The 21,374-nt window shown below is 43.8% G+C and overlaps 1 protein-coding gene across 5 annotated transcripts in view; it reads left to right on the top strand.

Moving 5' to 3' along the window:
- RBFOX2 (RNA binding fox-1 homolog 2) overlaps positions 1-21,374 on the top strand; it is a 769,335-nt gene that overhangs the window by 579,337 nt on the left and 168,624 nt on the right. For all 5 annotated transcript variants that reach the window (XM_030206954.1, XM_030206969.1, XM_030206978.1 and 2 more), the window contains one exon: positions 2,482-2,623. In XM_030206954.1, the coding sequence (XP_030062814.1) occupies positions 2,482-2,623 (142 nt within the window). The remainder of the gene's footprint in view (positions 1-2,481; positions 2,624-21,374) is intronic.

A 21,374-nucleotide genomic window follows, 5' to 3' on the forward strand; every position in this document is an offset into this window, starting at 1 on the left:
GGAGGGGAGTGGCTGTGGGGAAACGCACCATATCCAATTGGCTAGCAGATTGCATTTCCTTCACTTACGCCCAGGCTGGGCTGGCTCTTGAGGGTCATGTCACGGCTCATAATGTTAGAGCCATGGCAGCGTCGGTAGCCCACTTGAAGTCAGCCACTATTGAAGAGATTTGCAAAGCTGCGACGTGGTCATCTGTCCACACATTCACATCTCATTACTGCCTGCAGCAGGATACCCGACGCGACAGTCGGTTCGGGCAGTCAGTGCTTCAGAATCTGTTTGGGGTTTAGAATCCAACTCCACCCCCCTAGGCCCATGTTTATTCTGTTCCAGGCTGCACTTTCAGTTAGTTGGATAAATTGTTAGGTCAATCTCAGTTATGTCCTCGCCATTGCGAGGTCCAATTGACCATGTTTGTTGTTTTGAGTGAGCCTGGGGGCTAGGGATACCCCATCAGTGAGAACAAGCAGCCTGCTTGTCCTCGGAGAAAGCGAATGCTACATACCTGTAGAGGGTATTCTCCGAGGACAGCAGGCTGATTGTTCTCACAAACCCGCCCGCCTCCCCTTTTGGAGTTGTGTCTTCCCTTCTCTTTGTCTTGCTACATATGAGACTGGCCGGCACGAGCCGGTTTCGGGTGGGAAGACGGGTGCGCAGCGGCGCGCAAGGGCTAGCAAAGGCTTTTGCTAGTGAAGATTCCGATTGGAGGGGCTGCCGTGGACGTCACCCATCAGTGAGAACAATCGGCCTGCTGTCCTCGGAGAATACCCTCTACAGGTATGTAGCATTCGCTTTAACTTCATGAGGATAATTGATGTGACTTTTGGAGTCCCACAGGGATTCATACTTGACACAGTCATAAGTAGTGTAGAATGAGTAGAAGTGAATCAATTTTTTACTCTTTCAAAAAGTACAAAGACTAGGGGACACTCAATGAAGTTACATGAAAATACTTTTAAAACAAATACAAAGGAAATATTTTTTTCATTCAACAAATAACAGCGGTTAGCTTTTATGGGTTTAAAAAAAGGTTTGGACAAGTTCCTGCTATTGAGATGGACATGGGGGAAGGCACTGCTTGCTCTGCTCTGGGATAGGTAGCATGGAATGTTGCTACTATTTGGTTTTCTGCCAGGTACTTGTGACCTGGATTAGCCACTGTCACAAGCAAGATACTGGGCTAGATGGACCATTGGTCTGACCCAGTATGGTTATTCTTATGTTGTTCATGGAGGTTCATCATATTTGCACAGTGCTACTGCATTATCTGATTGTAGTAAATCTTTCAGTAAGTTGGATGGGCTGTTCATCTTGTTTCATGGATGGCTGGTTTCTGCCAGGTACTTGTGAAGCAGATTGGCCATTGTTGGAAGCAGGATTCTGGGCTAGATAGACCATTGGTCTGACCCATTATGGTTATTCTTATGCTCATGGAGGGCTCATCATGTTCGCACAATGCTACTGCATTATCTGATTGTAGCAAAGCCTTCAGTAAGTCAGATGGGTGCTGTTCATCTTGTTTCATGGATCAGGCAGTGGGGAGTCAGCCTCAAAGTCCTCCAAAGCATGTGGATTAAGGCAACCATTGAGGTCACCTGTATCCTCTTCTGGAAGATGGTACTAATGCATTCGGGCACAAGCAGCTTCTTGGCAAAGACTCAGGCAGTCACTCCAGAATATATCTGTAAGGCAACAACTTGGTCATTGTTTCATTCTTAGCTAAGAGAAGAAGTGGACTTTTGCAGCATCATCATTCAGGGATCTTTGGTTTCCCCACCGCTGTGATGTACTGTTCTTGCACATTCCAATCTTTGACTGGTCTAGCAGGATAAAAAGAGGTCAAATTTATTCATACTTGTTAATTTCCTTTCCTTGAATCCTGCTCGACCAGTCCAGGACCTGCTCTAGAAGACTGGTGCCAGGGTGCATTTAAGAGTATTGCTCACTCTCCCTCCTTCAGCCTCTTATACAGAGTTAGTTGGTAAGAGATTTTAAACTGTTCTGCAGTGAGTTTTTCAGTGGGATGAAGCTTCTTTGGCATTAGCATACTAAACGTTCTGGACTGTACCAGCCCTTATACTGGCAATTCCACTAGTTCAGTTTCTCTGCCTCCATTTTTTGGTAGGGAGAACATAACCCAGTTGTCTGGTCTAATGGGTTTCAAGGAAAGGAAATCACCAGGTATTCTTCCCCCCATTGGAGTTGATGTGCATACATGTGATCCTAAAGACTAGGCACAGATAGAGACACTTATTCTCAACAGATAAGACTTTTTTGGAAACTAATAAACATGAAAACAATGAACTCTGGTCAGTTTTGCCCATCTCTAGTATTTAACGTAAGCATCTGCTTTCTAATTTATTTTCTGTATTTATTTTTACTGTTGATGTCGGGTAGCCTCTAGATGGGTTGCTTAGACACACTTGCTTGTGGCTTTTATGGATATTGTTGTCTTACCTTTTTTCTTTTCTTTCCTTACAGTTCCAGGCTTTCCATACCCTACTGCTGCTGCCGCTGCCACAACAGCAGCTGCTTTCCGAGGAGCTCACCTGCGAGGTCGAGGGCGAACTGTGTATGGAGCAGTGAGGGCTGTGCCCCCAGCCGCTATTCCCACCTACCCAGGGTAAGCACAAGGTTCTGCATCCGTACTGTTCTCAACAAGTCTTTGTACCACCTCAGACTCCTGAGAGGTCAGGGAGAAACTAGATTCCTGGCAGTGCAATATAGTAATCCTTTACCCAATGAGCCTGAAAAAAATAATTATTTTCTAAAGTCAGGCAGATTACCATAGTGTCACACATGGGTTCTGCTAGCATAGAGCTCATGTTCCCAATCTTTTGAGTAAAGACTTGAAGGCCTCTTTTGGAATGTGCAAGATTTGTTGTATTCATACAGCACGCCTCAGTTTTTTCCATTGCAGCTGACAATTACATTTTATAGCTCTTCACTGTTTCTTGTAGTATTTTTTTTAGTGGTTTTCACATGTTTTTCTGTTTTTTTATAGTGGTATATACCTGATAAGGAGACAGGTCCCACAACAGCTGTCATTACTGTGGTATACAGAGATGCATAGGGATATGAAAAAGAATATAGACATCTACAACAAGAATGATGTGCTATAAGTTCAATAGATAATAGTTTACAGGCCAAATAACAGTTTTAATCTAAATAAATTGCCAGGAAGGTCATTCCATTAGGGAACTATTTTAGATTGCTAATAATTCTGGTGAAAGCTACCAATATTTAGGTTCAGCCTGAAATGAATGGCCCAGCAGTTGATCATTTTAAGTCTAAGGTTGCTAAATGGGTTTTCTCTAGAGAGTATGTTCATAAGCTCATTAATTTGGTCTCACTTGTGAATGGCATTAGCTTCAGGTAATCTAAACTTTCCTCATGAAATCTAGACAGGGTTTGCCCTGACAACATTAATCAAGTTAGGAGCTTGGAAGCAGTTTTAATAAGAGAGTTGTTCCCCTGAATCCTTGTCAAGATGCTTGTTGTTGTTGTCATTTGGCAAAAGATAAAATCAGAAGAACCAGACCAATCACAGTAATAAACAGCAGAGATCATGAAAACACAAAGAAACCCGATGGGCTTTCAACAATTATTTACATCGTTACGGGCTAGGCTTGCTTCTACTCAACTTGGTCTATGTTTCGGCTGTAAAGCCTGCTTTGGGAGTCTAAACTAGTAAAGGACAGATAATAAACATTAATATTAAGCATAAATATATAGCTAGAACTTGTACAAATAAGATAAACTATACATTAACAATGCCATATAATTAAAACATTAAAAATGACTATACACTTAATAAAATTAAACATAAATAAGAGATGCAAATGAATAGCGCATACACAAATATAAGGCTCAAGAACCTGAAATTATATAAAAAATAAATCAATTGAGGAATACAAATGTACACCTAAATACTATATATATACAGCCTGCTGTCCTTGGACAATACCTGCTACAGGTAATTATCTTCTCTTTACTTCAAGCTCCTATGGAGATGTTGATTATTAACAGAGGAAAGGAGGATATCTTTCCAGCTGATAGATACTGGTTGGATTTTTTTCCCCACTGTAGGATAAGGATTTGTATGTATTTTCATCAATATAGATCTTTTATGTTGTATGTCCACCATGTATAATAAAAACAGACCCAAGTCCATTTCTCCATAGATTTAAAGACTGGATTTGGCCATAGGTAAATTTTTAGGGGAGATGGATCATATAATTCTTAACGCCAATTCCCAAAAATAACAAGGAAAAAATCTCAGATGTTACTATCGTCCTGTAGCTTCGATCCTATTGTTTGTTAAAATTATGGAGGGTTTGATGATGAAGCAGTTGATGGAGTATATGGATAGGTTCGATGTGCTGCATTATTCACAATCAGGTTTTTGTAAACATTTTAGCACAAACAGTGTTAACTACTTTACTTACGGAGGGTTGGTCACTTTTGGGAAAGGGAACTAAGCAAAAATACTACAATTTGATTTATTTAATGTGGTTCAGTTTTGTAGATCATCAATTGATATTGAGTATCCTGGATGGATTAGGTATCAGGAATAATGTTCTGGGATGGTTTAAAGGTTTGATTATGGACTGTATTAACACCATCATCTGAAACTCAATAAGGAAAAAACTAAATTCTTGCTGTTGTGTCAAGATGATGATATTTGGAATGACAATATGTTGAAATAGAGTAATGAGACCTTCTCTTTTGTGGATAACATCAAATTTTTAGGAATAACCTTATCCAGTACATTAACATTAGATCTCGAAACTAATATTTTAGTTAAAAAATCATTTCTTCTACTCGGAGAACTGAGAAGAGTCCATAATTTACTTGAAACTCATGTCTTTCACTTGGTGGTTCAGTGCTTGTTTCTTTCTGTCATAGATTACAGCAATAGTATATATGCAGGATGTCAGAATACCAGTGCTTGGCCTAAAAACATGACTGTGTGTCCCCAGTTCTAATAAAGTTGCATTGGTTATCAGTTGAAGCTTGCATCCAATTTAACATAGGCAACCGAGACCCCTCGGGCCTAAGGCTTTCGATACATTGTATAATAATAATAAGTCAAGACACATGGTAATTTCTTAACATGGCACAACTCGGCCGCAGCTTTATTTTAAATCCAAACACTTATAAACATAAACCCTCAGGTATACCCAAGCCAATCAGCTCGCGGCATAGTAGCCAACCTAGTCCGCCGTCACAGCAAGACTGACCAATCATACACAGAGCTCCCCACCGTGCAGCAAGGGATCTCAACCGTAAGCGCAGCTATCCCAGCTGTCTAGCTTACACCATCAGGCTTGGGTACCCCGCCAAAGGTGCGACAAATATATACAGTACAAATTCATTTTCACTCGGGGAGGGGGTGGGCGGGTGCTGGCTGGTGCCGGACGCCGAAGAGGCCGTCCGAGTTCAGCCTAGGGGTTTTAAACCCCCCTTAGTCCCAACCCCTCTCAGCGGGGAGCACCTGCGAGGTGGGGTCCTGACCTCACCCCCTCGCTCGCTCCCCACTGCTTCGGGCAGGCAGGCCCTTTGGTGCACGGCGCCATGTTAATGTCGGCTCCGTGCACCGGGGGCACTGCGCCTCGCTTTAAGATTTGTACGTTACTTTTCAGATCTCTTTATGGTTTGACACCTTTGTACCTAACAGAAAGTATTGATATTCCAACAAATGAAAAAAACTTTTGAGATTGGTTACGTCCTCATTTTCCTAATCCTAGTAAGTTGAAGAATAAAACACTTTTTTAAGCAAATAGATTGGTAGGTATTATTAGGAAAGGAATGGAAAACAAAAATGAGGACGTTATAATACCTTTGTATCGCTCCATGGTGTGACCGCACCTCGAATATTGTGTTCAATTCTGGTCGCCACATCTCAAAAAAGATATAGTGGAATTAGAAAAGGTACAGAGAAGGGCGACACAAATGATAAAGGGGATGGGATGACTTCCCTATGAGGAAAGGCTAAAGCAGCTAGAACTGTTCAGTTTGGAGAAAAGACGGCTGTGGTGGGGAGATATGATAGAGGTCTATAAAATAATGAGTGGAGTGGAATGGGTAGATGTGAATCGATTGTTTATTCCTTCCAAAAATACTAGGACTAGGGGGCACGCAATGAAGCTAGAAAGTAATACATTTAAAATGAATCGGAGAAAATATTTCTTCACTCAGCGTGTAATAAAACTCTTGAATTCTTTGCCAGAGAATGTAGTAAAAGCGGTTATCTTAGCAGGGTTTTAAAAAGGTTTGAATGGCTTCCTAAAGGTAAAGTCCATAGACCATTATTAAAATGGTCTTGGAGAAAATCCACTGCTTATTTCTATAATAAGCAGCATAAAATGTATTGTACCGTTTTGGTATCTTGCCAGGTACTGGTGACCTGAATTGGCCACTGTTGGAAACGGTATGCTGGGCTTGATGGACCTTCAGTCTGTCCCAATACCAATATGGCAATACTTATGTATTTATGTACCCATGACTGCCATGCTTGACAGATTGATACAGGGTCTAGAGACTATAAGATCTGGTTTTGTGGTAAATGTTTTCAGAAATAACAGTGTCATTTAATTCGGTATATCATGAATGTCTGCTTGGGCAAATACAGTTACAGAGAATAAGGACAGTAGTCTTGAATTAGTTTTGCTCATACCTTATATGACATGAGCAGCAGTTGAGAGTTGGATTAACAACCTCTGAATGCCCTAAACTGTCTCAAGATGTTCCTTAGGGTTCTGCACTGTTAATTTACATACTGAAGCTTTTTGATGTGCTTAAGCTTTTCAGTGCCTACTCTCACCTTCACGCAGCTAGCATAAAGATTTATACCCGTTTCTGTACAAGTGAAGAAATGTTTCTATCTGTAGTAGTGGACTGTTTTTAAGCTACAGTCCAGTGGTTGTCAGAACATGGACTATCACTCAACTGTTCAGCCTGTTGATAAGTTTAAATACCTTGGAGTAACACCGGACTCCAAACTAACCTTTCCAGATCAAATTCCATCAGATTTGAAATCCAGCTTCTTAGTCCTCTGTAAACTTAGGTGAGTATAGAGTTATTTAAGCCTACTTGTGGGGGGTTTATGTTCAGTATCTGAGGTTTAGTCTTCGTGGTAATGTGGGTGGTGGCCAGGCATAGAGCCTCAACAAATATAGCCACACAGAGAGATGCAAGTAAACAAAAACACTTCATTCAGTAAAACATGTTCCCTATACAGGCAAAAATAAGTTTAGGATCAAAAACATTTGGAAATTCAAAACATAATCTTCCTGCAACCTGTCCTGACATGCTGCACATTCTCAGTGTACCCAAATTCCATAAGTAACCAATAGCAGACCTGGTGCTAATGAGTTCTCAAGGATTAGTGATTTTCAATTTTCCAAGATAACTTGGCCTACCTGCTGCTTAGCCATATGTGGTGAAGGCATATTTTGGAGGTCTTCCCTGGGCCTTCCTGTTCTGCATGCGCTCAGAGTTGTCATCTCACTGCCTGCCCCACACCCTCCCTGCTCTGCCTTGCCTGGGCCATGCCCTTTAAAGTAGCAAAATGTTGTTAAGGAAAACTTGTTTTAGTTTTTGGTATACTGCCTATCAAACAAAGCTGTCTAGGTGTTATACAATTAACTAAAGGCCCAGGTATTGATGGCTATAGTATGACATTTTATAAAACATTTGAAGAACAATTGGTGTGGCCTTTGGTCCAACTATATAATGCATTGGCTTGGAACCCCCTTCTTCCATAATCTGAGTATGGCAGATGTGACAATAATACATAAGAATCTGAAAGACATAACTAAGGGCTCTGTTTACTAAGCAGCGCTAGGAGTGCATTAGCATTTTTAGCGTGCACTAATGATTAGCATGCACTAAATGTTAAGTTGCCCAGAGGAACATATGGGCAACTCTAGAGTTCAGTACATGCTAATTTTAGCACGCATGCTAAAAACGCTAGCACAGCTTAGTAAACAGGGCCCCTCAATGTGGGTCAGGCAGGCCTATATATCTATCTTGCTCTGTCAATCCCTTTTTGTGCCACTTGCAAGTAGCAGTTGGTGTCCTCATTTGTACAATATGGTTAGGAGTATGAAGTTCTCAACAGAACTGCTGAAAACATATCCTAAGTTGCCTTTTTCCCCTAACCTATATTCCCGTTTGTCCTTTACACACAATATATTATCATTTCTCAATTCTTTTATTTTAAGAACTAGGAGTTTATTGGCTATATTTCCTTATTCAAAATAGGTTTGCTTAATTTTATTAAGCTGAAAGTTAACTTCCTCTAGCTCCAATTCTTTTGAGTATATTCCTAACTTTTTCCATATGCTTTACCAATTTACCAAGCTCTTGGTGCCCATTGCCCTCTTATGCATCTATTCCAAATTTCTTGAGACTTCTAACTTTTGCGCCTTGTGAGTTTGGGTTCTCATGGAAAATCAAATGCTCATGTTTGGGTAATAAATAGTTATTTCCATGACAGCTTCTTTATCAAAAACTGTTTTGGGGGGGACATTAGCCATTTTACATTATTAAAAACAAATCTAATCATTTTACCCTGGCCATACTTCTATCCCCTCTCAATTATCCAGCCATTTTCTCTTAGCTTAGGCATCATCCATTCACTCCACCACTCAACTCATTTAATAATCCCAATGTATAGAAGTTCCCCCACATTCCCTTTTCCCCACACCTCCCATCTTTAATTACCTGCATCTTTCATCACTCCCTTTCGCAGGTCTTCAGAGAAAGCATGCTCTAGCACATTAATGGTTCCTGCGTCTTTAAGCTATAATTAGTTCCTAATGTCGTCGTCTTCTGTGCTCTTTAAAATATTAAAAAAACAAAATCTCTAGTTGAAGTCCACCTTGCTCACCTCTTCTCCATTATGAGGTTCATTCAAACTTCAGTCTTGATTCATAGATGCCTGCCTTGCTTTCTCCCGACTGTCGCTGTAGGCATTTTCCTCCTTTTTTTTGTTCTGTGACATTTAGGTATAGGCAGTGGTGTGCTGGAGCTGGCTTGCACCAGCTCACAAGAGCAGGCTGTTAAATTTTTTAATATTTTGCATGCCAGTTGTTCAGGCAGGGCAAGCCAGTTTGCCTCTCCTCCCCTGAGCCGCAGGATCCCAGCACATACCTGAAGGCAGCCACCCTGGTGGTTTAGTGGATTCTTTGGGGCAGGAAAGATCCCTAGGTTTCCTGCCCACTGCCACATGCTCTTCAAAAATGGCTGCCGAGACTTCCAGCGGTGGCCTTGTGAGACCTTCGTTGAAGTCTTGAGGCTGCCGTTATAAGTCTCAGCAGTCATTTTAAAGAAGATGCTGCAGGACTCAGGAGGGAGGGTCAGCGCTGGCAGTGGGCAAGACTGGGGATCTTTCCTGTCCCAAAGAATCTACAAGACCATCAGGGAGGCTTCAGATATGTGCTGGGAGGGCACCCTGCGGCTCGGGGGAGCGGGGAGGAGGCCTGGAATAGGTGGGTGGGGTGGGGACCATGGGGAAGGATATTGTTTAAAAAAAAAAAAAGTGACCATGGGGAAGGATACTGTTAAAAAAAAAAAAAGTTATATTTTCAAACATGCCGGCTTGTGCATACGAATGTATACAGGGGAAGTATAATAAAGGAATAATTTTTCACATGTAGAGTAGTAATTTGTTCTAAATCGTAATCAGTGTGTCATTTGGAGGGGCTGATTATAGGGACACCCTAGCACATATTATATTAATGCAGAAATTTATTTTTCCTCCTGGTAAAGGGCCACTAAAACAGACATCATGTTAAGAGAATCAGGTGCTCAGCATTCAGAGTTTCCATCTATTTATTTACTTATTTATGGCATTTTATCCCACATTAAACATGAATTAGATTGAAACCTAGATTGGTGCACCTCTGGGCCCCCCCCCCCCCCCCCCCCCCAAATTGCAGGACTGGCTATACCCATGGAGAGAGCCTGTTAAAAATTTACCAGCACACCACTGGGTATAGGCACTTTGTTCATCGGTTTCCTCACAGGATAAAGGAGGAGGGGGATTGGCTGAGGGTTCCTGTACTTCTTGAAGGCCAGCCTCCGCTAATATTCGTACTCTATAGGATGTCCCTTTTTTAAAGAGAAAAACAGTCCAAAGGGATATAGCCTGATACTTTTATTCCTTAGCTTTTTATCATTTTTCTAAAACCTTCACAGCATAGCAGAAGCAGTGTCTGCAAGTATTTATATTTCATGCCTGTTCCTTTCCAGTTGACCCATCTGCCTTGCTGCTTGGAGAATAATCAGGAGAAAACACACTACAGTGTCTCTGGACCTATTATCTCTAGGGCCCAGTGCTCTGTGTTCTTTCTATTACTATGGCTTTGATTTGCTTGCTGAAGGAGAGAGGATTGCACTTATTTTGTGATTTCAAAAAAATACCCTTCTGTTAACAATCTCTCATATTCCCCTCAGTCTCAAGTTTCTTCTGGATTGGTTTTCCAGATCTAGCTTTAAAATATTCTCTTCATAAAGCCTCTCCATGTCTTTCAGGTGCTTTTGCAGGGTGTTTATATCTTCCTGCTCCTCCTCTTCTTTCTTCAACTGTTTGAAGGCAGATCTCTACGAAATCAGCCAATCTCCAGAGAGCTTTGGATGTCTTGTACCTTTATTTTCATTTTGAATTCATGGAACCATTTCCACAGCACCCTGAAGCCAGGCAACTGATATCCAGCTGTCTTTGGTTCACACTCTGTATGCTGGTTCATCTCTTGGAGTTCTACTTCTGTTTCTCCGCTAGCAGCTAACTTGGTTTGATGCTTCTTCATAAGTACATAAGTAATGCCACACTGGGGCAGACCAAAGGTCCATCAAGCCCAGCATTCTGTTTCCAACAGTGGCTAATCCAGGTCACCAATACCTGACAAGATCCCAAAAAAGCTCAATACATTGTATGCTGTTTATCCCAGAAATAAGCAGTGGATTTTCCCCAAGTCAATTTAATAATGGTCTATGAACTTTTCCTTTAGGAAGCCGTCCAGACCCTTTTAAAATTCCACTAAGTTAACCACCTTTACCATATTCTCTGGCCACGAATTCCAGAGTTTAATTACATGTTGAGTGAAGAAAACGTTTCTCCGATTCGTATTAAATTTACTACTTTGTAGCTTCATCGCATGCCCCCTAGTTCTAGTATTTTTGGTAAGAGTAAACAAACGATTCATGTCTACCCGTTCCACTGCACTCATTATTTTATAGACCTCTTATATTTCCTCTCAGCCATCTCTTCTCCAAACTGAAGAGCCCTAGATGCTTCAACCTTTCCTCATAGGGAAGTCGTCCCATCCCCTTTATCATTTTCGTCGCCCTTCTCTGTACCTTTTCTAATTCCACCATATCTTTTTTCAGATGCGGCGACCAGAATTGAACACAATGTTCGAGGTGCAGTCGCACCATGGAATGATACAAAGGCATTATAACGTCCTCACTTTTGTTTTCCATTCCTTTCCTAATAATACCTAGTATTCTATTTGCTTACTTAGCCACCACAGCACTCTGAGCAGAGGATTTCAACATAGCAGCGACACCAAAATCCCTTTCTTGGTCGGTGACTCCTAACGTGGAACCTTGCATTACGTAGCTATAGTTCGGTTTCCTCTTTCCCACATGCATCACTTTGCACTTGCTCACATTAAACGTCATCTGGCATTTAGACGCCCAGTCTCGTAAGGTCCTCTTGTAATTTTTCAAAATCCTCTTATGATTTAACAACTTTGAATAACTTTGTGTCATCCGGAAATGTAAGTTACCTCACTAGTTACTCCCATCTCTAGATCTTTTATAAATATGTCAAAAAGCAGCGGTCCCAGCACAGACCCCTGAGGAACCCCACTATCTACCCTTCTCCATTGAAAGTAGTGACTATTTAACCCTACTCTCTGTTTTCTATCCTTTAACCAGTTTTTAATCCACAGTAGGACACTACCTCCTATCCCATGTCTCTCCCAGTTTCTTCTGGAGTCTTTCATGAGGTACTTTGTCTAACGCCTTTTGAAAATCCAGATACAATATCAACCGGCTCGCCTTTACTCACATGTTTGTTCACCGCTTCAAAGAAATGCAATAGATTGGTGAGGCAAGATTTCCCGTCACTAAATCCATGTTGGCTTTGTCTCATTAATCCATGCTTTTGAATATGCTCTGTAATTTTGTTCTTTATAATAGTCAGTATCATTTTCCCCGGCACCGTCGTTCAGCTCACCGGGCTATAATTTCCCGGATCCCCTCTGGAATCTTTTTTTTTTTAATGTTTAAATCTGTTTATTGACGTAGTATGCAAAATGTGATACAAACACAATTTTCTACCAACTGTGGCACTAATACAACAAGCAACTATCAGTACTTCTTCCAACGTCAACTGATTTTCCATTTTTCACCCCCCCCCCCCCCCCAAACAACCCATCTCTCCCCTCCTTCTGGTTTAGCTGAACATTTGTGCATAATTCTATTAAATGCATGAACCAACGAAAACAACCCAAATATTACAGGAATGTAGCAAAAGCACTGAATGCCATCAACAGACTGATTGCAGGAAAATCCAGGTTGTTTCTTATTGCTCCCCTGTCCCTCAACTACTGCTACCCTCCCGCCCCCCCATCTCTCTCTGAATCCCAACCTCCCATCCTAATCCCCCCCCCCCCCCCCCCGGTCCCTTCCCCAAACACAAGCTGCCCAGTCATCAAGTCCAGCCGGTAACACAAAGCCAAACGCCTCTAGTTTAGAATTCTGCTCCTTGCAAGGGGTTGCAGAGTGTCCCAAAATTTCTCCCATGTTCTTTGAAACCGCTTGCCTTCCTCAGAAGATAGATCCAAAAGGCCACGTCTTTCTAGTTTGAGGAGTTTGATCATTTGTATTCTCCAAGTACCTACTGTTGGGGCTCTGGTATCTCGCCAATGTTGTAGAAGGACTTTCTTTCCCATCAAAATCGCTCTCTGTAGGAAAGACAAGAAGCCCAGAAGAGTAGGTTTAACATACTTGTAGACCCGAAAAAGCATCAGGGGATGTCTCTGGATTGTACATCCCCAATATCTCTTGATCTCTCGTAAAATTTGTGTCCACAGCTGTAAAACGTGCGGGCAGTACCAAAACATGTGACCGAGTGTGGCTTGATTCTGATCACACCACGGGCAAGTGTCAACTCCTCCAAAGCCTGCCTTCATCGCTCTATCTGGTGAGATATACAGTCTGAGAGCGAATTTGTACTGCATTTCCCAGTGCTGGGTGAAAATGGAAGCCCTATGGATGGATGAAAGAAAGTTGCACAGAATCTCTTCCGTTACCTCCGACAGTAAATCTCTAGCCCAGCGTTGAGCGCTGGTGCGAAAGTCTATATTCTCTGTCGAGTCTTGTAAGGATCTGTGGTGGTATTTTAAAGGCACTGCTGTTTGAGCCCCCAAAGTCAGATCAGAACTCAATGTATCCTGAACATCCTCGCTTAAATTCAACCAGCCTAGGGATCTGATGTAGTGTTGAACCTGAAGATAGGCAAAGTGGTCCGACTCTCTAAGCTTAAACTCCTTTTTTAGTTCCAAAAATGGTCGGGTCTTACCCTCCTCCGTGACCAACTGATAGATATATTTGATCCCCAGCTGTCTCCAGCGACTAAAAGTCTTCAAGGAGGTGCCCTTTGGAAAGTCAGGGTTATGAAACAAAGGCGAGAAGGGTGTCACTCTCCAGTCGAAGCGATATCTCTTACAGAGCCATCTCCATGCTGCCCTCGCTGAGGCCACTAAAGGATTCTTCCCCATCCTCCCAGGAAGCGCCTTACTAGATGCATGTAGTGCCCATCCCAGGTGCGCAGTTGGGGACATTGCCATCTCCAAACGAGTAGCTGAAATGTTATGGCTGTCTGTCAGCCAATCTCTAATGTGTCTCATGGCACAGGCTATTGTTAGGTGGCGTACGTTTAGCAACCCCATCACCCCCCTGTGGTTTCGGCTTCTGAATTATATGTAGCAGGAGCCTAGGCTTTTTCTTACTCCACAAGAAATTTTGTATTAGACGATGCAGTTCGCACTCCTCCCCCGTTTCAGATATATTGGCAACATTTGGAACTTATATAACCATTTGGGGACTATTAACATATTTACCAACCCTACCCTGCCCGTTAGCGAGAGTGGGCAGGAACTCCAAAGCTGTAACAACCGCTTCGTAGTGTTTAGTAATGGTCGCACATTCCTGTCATATAATGTCTCCATCTCTGTTGGGATATGTACTCCTAAAGAGCACAGTTGATGACTCGCCCATTGTAATGGGAGTTGGCCCCTCCAAGTACCTCGAACTGCATCGTCCAACGGCAAGGCTAGTGACTTTGCCTGGTTCAGTGTGTATCCGGACAACTTGCCGTAGGTGTCGATGGCGTGCAAGAGGTTCTCTAAGGAAGTCTGAGGGTCGCGCAGCAGCAACAGGACATCGTCCGCATACGCTAGGACCTTAAGTTCCACCCCATGTACCAATATACCCCCGATGTCGCTGCGTGCACGAATTTCAGTTAACAAGGGTTCTAAAGTTAACAGAAAGAGTAATGGGGAGAGGGGGCACCCCTGCCGCGTACCCCTTCCTATCTCAAAAGCTGTCGTTTGGACCCCATTCACTCGCACCGCGGCCCGTGGTTAGGAGTATAACGTCTCTATGGCCTGCAGAGCCCATCCCGTCAAGCCCACCTGTCTCAACGTTTCAAACATAAATGCCCAATCTACCTGGTCAAAGGCGCGCTCGGCGTCCAGGCTCACCACCATCCTACCAGTGCCAGGGCCATCCTCCGGGAGCATGGCCATAATTAGTTTCCTAACGTTAAGGACCGACTGACGTCCCCGCACAAATCCCACCTGATCTTCTTTAATAAAGATTGGCATCAGGGGCGCCAGCCTATCTGCCAGTATACGGGACAGCAGCTTGACTTCTACATTGAGGGAAATGGGCCTGTAGGAACTGGGCTGTAATGGGTCCCTATCTTTTTTAGGTATCAAACTTATTGTCGCCAGATTAGCATACTTCGGAAAGCGGCCCTCCTCCACGGTTAGGGGGCTCACTGTCTGTATTTTCAACAGTTTATAAAACTCTCCCGACAGACCATCGGGCCCAGGCGCCGAGTGCAACTTCAGCGCGCTTATAGCTTTTTGCAATTCTTTAGCCGTCACCGGGCTATCTAGCGGCGCCAGACGGTCTGCCGGGATTTTCTCCAACCCCCGTTCCTGCAAGTACTGCCATATTCCTCCCCTAGTCCTCCCTGCCGCCCCCCCCCCCCCCCCCATACAGTGGCGAAGTGGTCCCGAAAGGCTTGTGCTATCTCTTCCATATTGTTCGATATCTCTCCCGTGGGTTTTCGTATAGCAGTAATAAAATGAGATTTCCGGGACCCCTTCACCAATCTGGCCAACATCCCGCCCGCCTTGTCTCCAAATTTATGCAGGTTATATTTTCTATATACAAGGGATCGGGTTAATCGCTCGTATAGTAAACTGTTTAAGGCTGTCCTGGTGGACACCAGAAGCTCATATGTCGCCTGAGTTGGGGCTCTGGCGTAATTCTTCTTAGCTGTCCTTAACTTCTTTTCTAAATTTACTATCCCTTGTGATATTTGTTTATTGCGGGCGCTAACATAGGCTATGATGTCGCCCCTGAGAACGGCCTTGGCAGCCGACCAGAACAAGATTGGGTCTTCCCGGTGGATCTGATTATGCATCGAATATTCCTCCCACTTTTTCTGTAGGAAGCCCTCAAATTCCTTAGAGGAATATAAGTAAGTTGGAAACCGCCGCCCTGGCTGTTGCTTAAAGTATGCCGTCGGCTCTACATCCAACCACACTAGCACGTGATCCGAGATGTCTTCTGGGCCAATCTGAGCTGCGATGACCCTAGGGAAGAGGTCCTGTGTGGTAAGAATATAGTCAATTCTAGACTGCGTACGATGCGCCCTGGAGGTGTGCATGTAGTCCCTCTCTTCCCCATGTAAAATCCTCCATGGATCCACCAAGCCCAGCTCCCTGCAAAAGACCTGCAATAACGATGATGTGGGATTCTGCCTCGAATGCTGCTGGCTAGATCTACCCAGCTCTATGTCCATCGTTGGGTTCAGATCACCCGCCAGTATCAGCGGGAGTGTCGTATGCCCCTTGTATTTTGCTAAAAGTTGGGCATAGATGACATGTGCTGGAGTGTTAGGACCATACACGGAAGCTAAATGTAGTTCTGTCCCCTGTAAGTTGAGTTTGAGCCCCACTAACCTCCCCTCCCCATCCTTAAACATCATTTGTGCCTGACACATTAATGCTTTGTGAACCAAAATGGGCCCCCCCCCCCTCTTCTACTGGTTGCTGGGGAGCAGAACACTGCTCCCACCCAATGACGCCGCAGCTTCTCGTGTTCATCTTGATAAAGCCTGGTCTCTTGGAGGCAGGCTATCCCCGCCCCATGTCTCTTTAAAGCCACCAAAATTTTAGCTCGTTTAATGGGGGAGGTGATGCCGCCAACGTTCCAAGAGACAATGCGTACTCTACCTAAGGCCGCGCTTGACCACAGGGTGTGTGCTCCGCTGAAAGATGCTGCCATTATGCTCCCCAGGGTACCCAGCCTTACCCTGAGGATCTAAGTCCCCAACTGCGCACCACCACTGGAACTGCTCCCCCCAATTACCTAAGGTGTTGGTGTACCATCTGATCTGGTCATTCTGACAATTTGTTACCATGCTAAATTCAGCTTGTGTGCCTACATTCCCCCCTCTCCACCCCCTCACCCCTCCCAACTCCCCCCTTCCTCCCAACCCCTTGATCCCTCACAAAAACTGCCCATAAACAATGGGTCCCGGGGGCTTCTGCACCTCCCGGTCCCCGACCCTCATAAACACAGAACAAGCAATATAAACCCCTCTGCACTAGATGCTACTTGCATGGATACTTTCCTGCTCAAGCAAGCTCCACATCTTGAAGTGTTCAGTTCAGTCATTGCTATTTAAGTCCCTCTCCTGAGACTCTAAGCTTTGCATGTATTGTTGTGCTTCTTCGGGGGTTCCCAAAGCTCTTCATTGTCCGTTGTCTTTCACTTCTAACACTGCCGGGTAGGCCAGCATGAATTGAACTTTCCGCTCGTGTAGTTCCTTACAGAATGGGGTGTACTTTTTCCTCTTTTCCTGGAGCCCTGCCGAGTAGTCTTGAAATACTAATTTTGGATGACCGTCAAATTTGGTATCATTTCTTTTCTGTCGAAATCCCCGTAAGATTTCATCTTTATGAATATAGTTATGGACCTTCAGAATCACTGTTCTTGGGTTACGCCAGCCATCTTGTTGCTTACCCACGCGGTGAGCCATTTCCAAACACAAGGGCCCCGCGTGGTCTGACAACGCAAACTCTTTCGACAGCCATTTCTCCAGCACCGATGACAAGACTGAAGCTCCCACTGACTCCGGTAAGCCCACAATTCTGAGGTTCGCTCGACGGGAGCAATTCTCAAGCTCATCGAGTTTCTCTTGATAAGTTTCTGTTTTAGCTTCCATCTTTGCCAGCCGCTGCAGCGTGGGAGCCAATGTGTCCTCTACTGCCGCCACCCGCTTTTCCAGCTCTCCGGTCCTTCTTTTAGTTTCTGTGGTGAGCAGCTTTAGTGAGTTCAGCTGTGCGGCGACTTTCTCCCACTTCGGATCAATCGCGGCACTCACGACTTCTGCTAGCTGTTTTAGTTGCTCGGCCGTGAACGTCCCGGAGTCGGGTGGCGGTGTACTGATTTCCGGCCCTCCCGCCTTCGTTGGCTCCTTGTCTTTTTTTGTGCTTTTGGGCGGCATTTGCTTGGAGACGACGCTCATATATTTGTCCATGCAGTTCCTTTTTGTTGCCCGTTAAATTTCGAGCTCACTTCGCGTGTGCAGGGTTTTTAAAGTAAAAAAAAAAAATCAAGTCGGGGCCCGGGAGAGCACAAAACCACGTCTGCCTTGATCTAAAGCATCACGTGACCCCCTCTGGAATCTTTTTTAAATCTTCCGTTACCACGCTCGATTTTAAAGATAAATTACATATTACTAACAATAGTTCTGACTGTTCATTTTTCAATTTTATTAGTACTCTGGGATGAATACCATCCGGTTCAGGAGATTTGCTAAGTTTGTCAAATTGCCTCATTACATCCTCTACGTTTATAGAGATTCCATTCAGTTTCTCCAACTCGTCAGCTTTGAATGCCATTTCTGGCACCGGTATCTCTTCCAAATCTTCCTCGGTGAAGACAGAAGCAAAGAATTTATTTAATCTCTCCGCTATGGCTTTGTCTTCCTTGATCACCCCTTTTACCCCTCGGTCATCTAGCAGTCCAACCGATTCTTTTGCTGGCTTCTTGCTTTTTATGTGCCTATAACATTTTTTACTGTGTGTGCCTTCAAAGCAATGTTTTTTTCAAAGTTCCTCTTTGCCTTCCTTATCAGCGCTTCGCATTTGACTTGACATTCCTTAGGCTGTTTCTTATTAATTTCAGTCGGTTCCTTCTTCCATTTTCTGAAGGATTTTCTTTTAGCTCTAGAAGCTTCCTTCACCTCACTTTTTAACCATGCTGGCTGTCATTTGGTCTTCCTCCTTCCTTTTTTAATACACGGAATATATTTGGCCTGGACTTCCAGGATGGTATTTTTGAATAGCATCCATGCCTGATCCTTGCAGCTGCTCCTCTAAGTTGTTTTGTTTTTTTTCACGATTCTTCTCATTTTATCATAGTCTCCTTTTTGAAAGTTAAATGCTAATGTATTGGATTTCCTGATTATACTTACGCCAAAACTAATCTCAGATCTGATCATATTATGATCACTGTTATCAAGCGGCCCCATCACTATTACCTCCCGCACCAGATCATGCGCTCCACTAAGGACTGGGTCTAGAATTTTTCTTTCTCTTGTCGGCTCCTATACCAACTGCTCCTTAAAGCAATCCTTGATTTCGTCAAGGAATTTTACCTCCCTAGCATGCGCCGATGTTACATTTACCCAGTCAATATCGGAGTAATTGAAATCACCCATTATTATCATGATTTCCAATATCATTTCTACATCCGTCTGTTCATCCTGTCCAGGCGGACAGTAGTACATTCCTATCACTATCCTTTTTCCCTTTACTCATGGAATTTCAATCCACAGGGATTCTGAGATGTGTTTTATTTTCTGCAGAATTTTCAATCTATTTGATTCTTAGCCCTCCTTAACATACAATGCTACCCCTCCACCAATTCGATCCACCCTATCACTACTATATAATTTGTACCCCAGTATGACAGAGTCCCACTGATTATCCTCCTTCCACCAGGTCTCCAAAATGCCTATTATATCTAGTTTTTCATTTAGTGCAATATATTCTTACTTTGCCATCAAATTTCTTAGGCTTCTGGCATTCGCATATAAACATTTCAAACATCATGGTCAGTACTTGACAGTATTAATTTGCAATCTTTTGACTGATTTTTATTTTTATTTAAGAACACCTGATCTACTACAGTCTCTTTCACAACCTCACTATCGGGATACCCTATCTTCCCTGTTTTGGTGATATCTTTAAAAGATACCTTATTCTGAACCATGCGCTTTTGTGCGACAGTCGGCCTTCCTCCATTCTCTAGTTTAAAAGCTGCTCTATCTCCTTTTTAAATGTTGATGCCAGCAGCCTGGTCCCACCCTGGTTAAGGTGGAGCCCATCCTTTCAGAATAGGCTCCTCCCTGCACCATCATCTCATAGACGCATTGAGACTCTGGAGCTCTGCCTGTCTCTTGGGCCCTGCGCGTGGAACGTGCAGCACTTCAGAAAATGCTACCCTGGAGGTTCTGGATTTGAGCTTTCCACCCAAGAGCCTAAATTTGGCTTCCTGAGCCCCTCTCCCACATTTTCCCATGTCATTGGTACCCACATGTACCAAGACAGCCGACTCCTCCCCAGCACTATCTAAATTCCTATCTAGGTGACGCGTGAGGTCTGCCACCTTCGCACCAGGCAGGCAGATCACCAGGTGATCCTCACATCCGTCAGCCACCCAGCTATCTACATGCCTAATAATCGAATCACCCCTTACAACAGCTGTCCTAACCCTTCCCACCTAGGCAGTAGCTCCTGGAGAGACATCCTTGGTGCGAGAGGATATTGCATTCCCTGGTGTGTTGGTCCTGTCTACAGGATTACTTCCAGCCTCACTAGGGTGGTGATCTCCTTTTAGGAGGCCTCCCTCCTCCAAGGCTGCACAGGGACTGCCAGATTGGAAGTGGAACTTGTCTACAATGTCCCTGTAGGCCTCCTCTGTGTACCTCTCTGTCTCCCTCAGCTCCTGCAAGTCTGCTACTCTAGCCTCAAGAGAAGAACGGACTTATTCTCTGAGAGCTAAGAGCTCTTTGCATCGAGCACACACATATGACATCTCACCAAATGGGAGATAATCATACATGTGGCACTCAATTCAGAAGACTGGATAACACCCCTCTCACTGCTGGACTACTGTCTGAATCTTAATATTATAGAGTTGTTTAATTATACAAAAACATGGACTGATGAGACAAAGTCAGCACGGATTTAGTGAAGGGAAGTCTTGCCTCACCAATCTAATGCATTTTTTTGAGGGGGTAAGCAAACATGTGGACAATGGGGAGCCGGTTGATATTGTATATCTGGATTTTCAGAAGGCGTTTGACAAAGTGCCGCACGAAAGACTCCTGAAGAAATTGCAGAGTCATGGAATCGGAGGTAGGGTATTATTATGGATTAAGAACTGGTTGAAAGATAGGAAGCAGAGAGTAGGATTGCGTGGCCAGTATTCTCAGTGGAGGAGGGTAGTTAGTGGGGTCCCGCAGGGGTCTGTGCTGGGTCCGTTGCTTTTTAATGTATTTATAAATGACCTAGAGATGGGAATAACTAGTGAGGTAATTAAATTCGCCGATGACACAAAATTATTCAGGGTCGTCAAGTCGCAGGAGGAATGTGAACGATTACAGGAGGACCTTGCGAGACTGGGAGATTGGGCGTGCAAGTGGCAGATGAAGTTCAATGTTGACAAGTGCAAAGTGATGCATGTGGGTAAGAGGAACCCGAATTATAGCTACGTCTTGCAAGGTTCCGCGTTAGGAGTTACGGATCAAGAAAGGGATCTGGGTGTCGTCGTCGATGATACGCTGAAACCTTCTGCTCAGTGTGCTGCTGCGGCTAGGAAAGCGAATAGAATGTTGGGTGTTATTAGGAAGGGTATGGAGTCCAGGTGTGCGGATGTTATAATGCCGTTGTATCGCTCCATGGTGCGACCGCACCTGGAGTATTGTGTTCAGTACTGGTCTCCGTATCTCAAAAAAGATATAGTAGAATTGGAAAAGGTACAGCGAA

This window comes from Microcaecilia unicolor, chromosome 1 (assembly GCF_901765095.1).
Source record: "Microcaecilia unicolor chromosome 1, aMicUni1.1, whole genome shotgun sequence".
Lineage (NCBI taxonomy): Eukaryota > Metazoa > Chordata > Amphibia > Gymnophiona > Siphonopidae > Microcaecilia > Microcaecilia unicolor.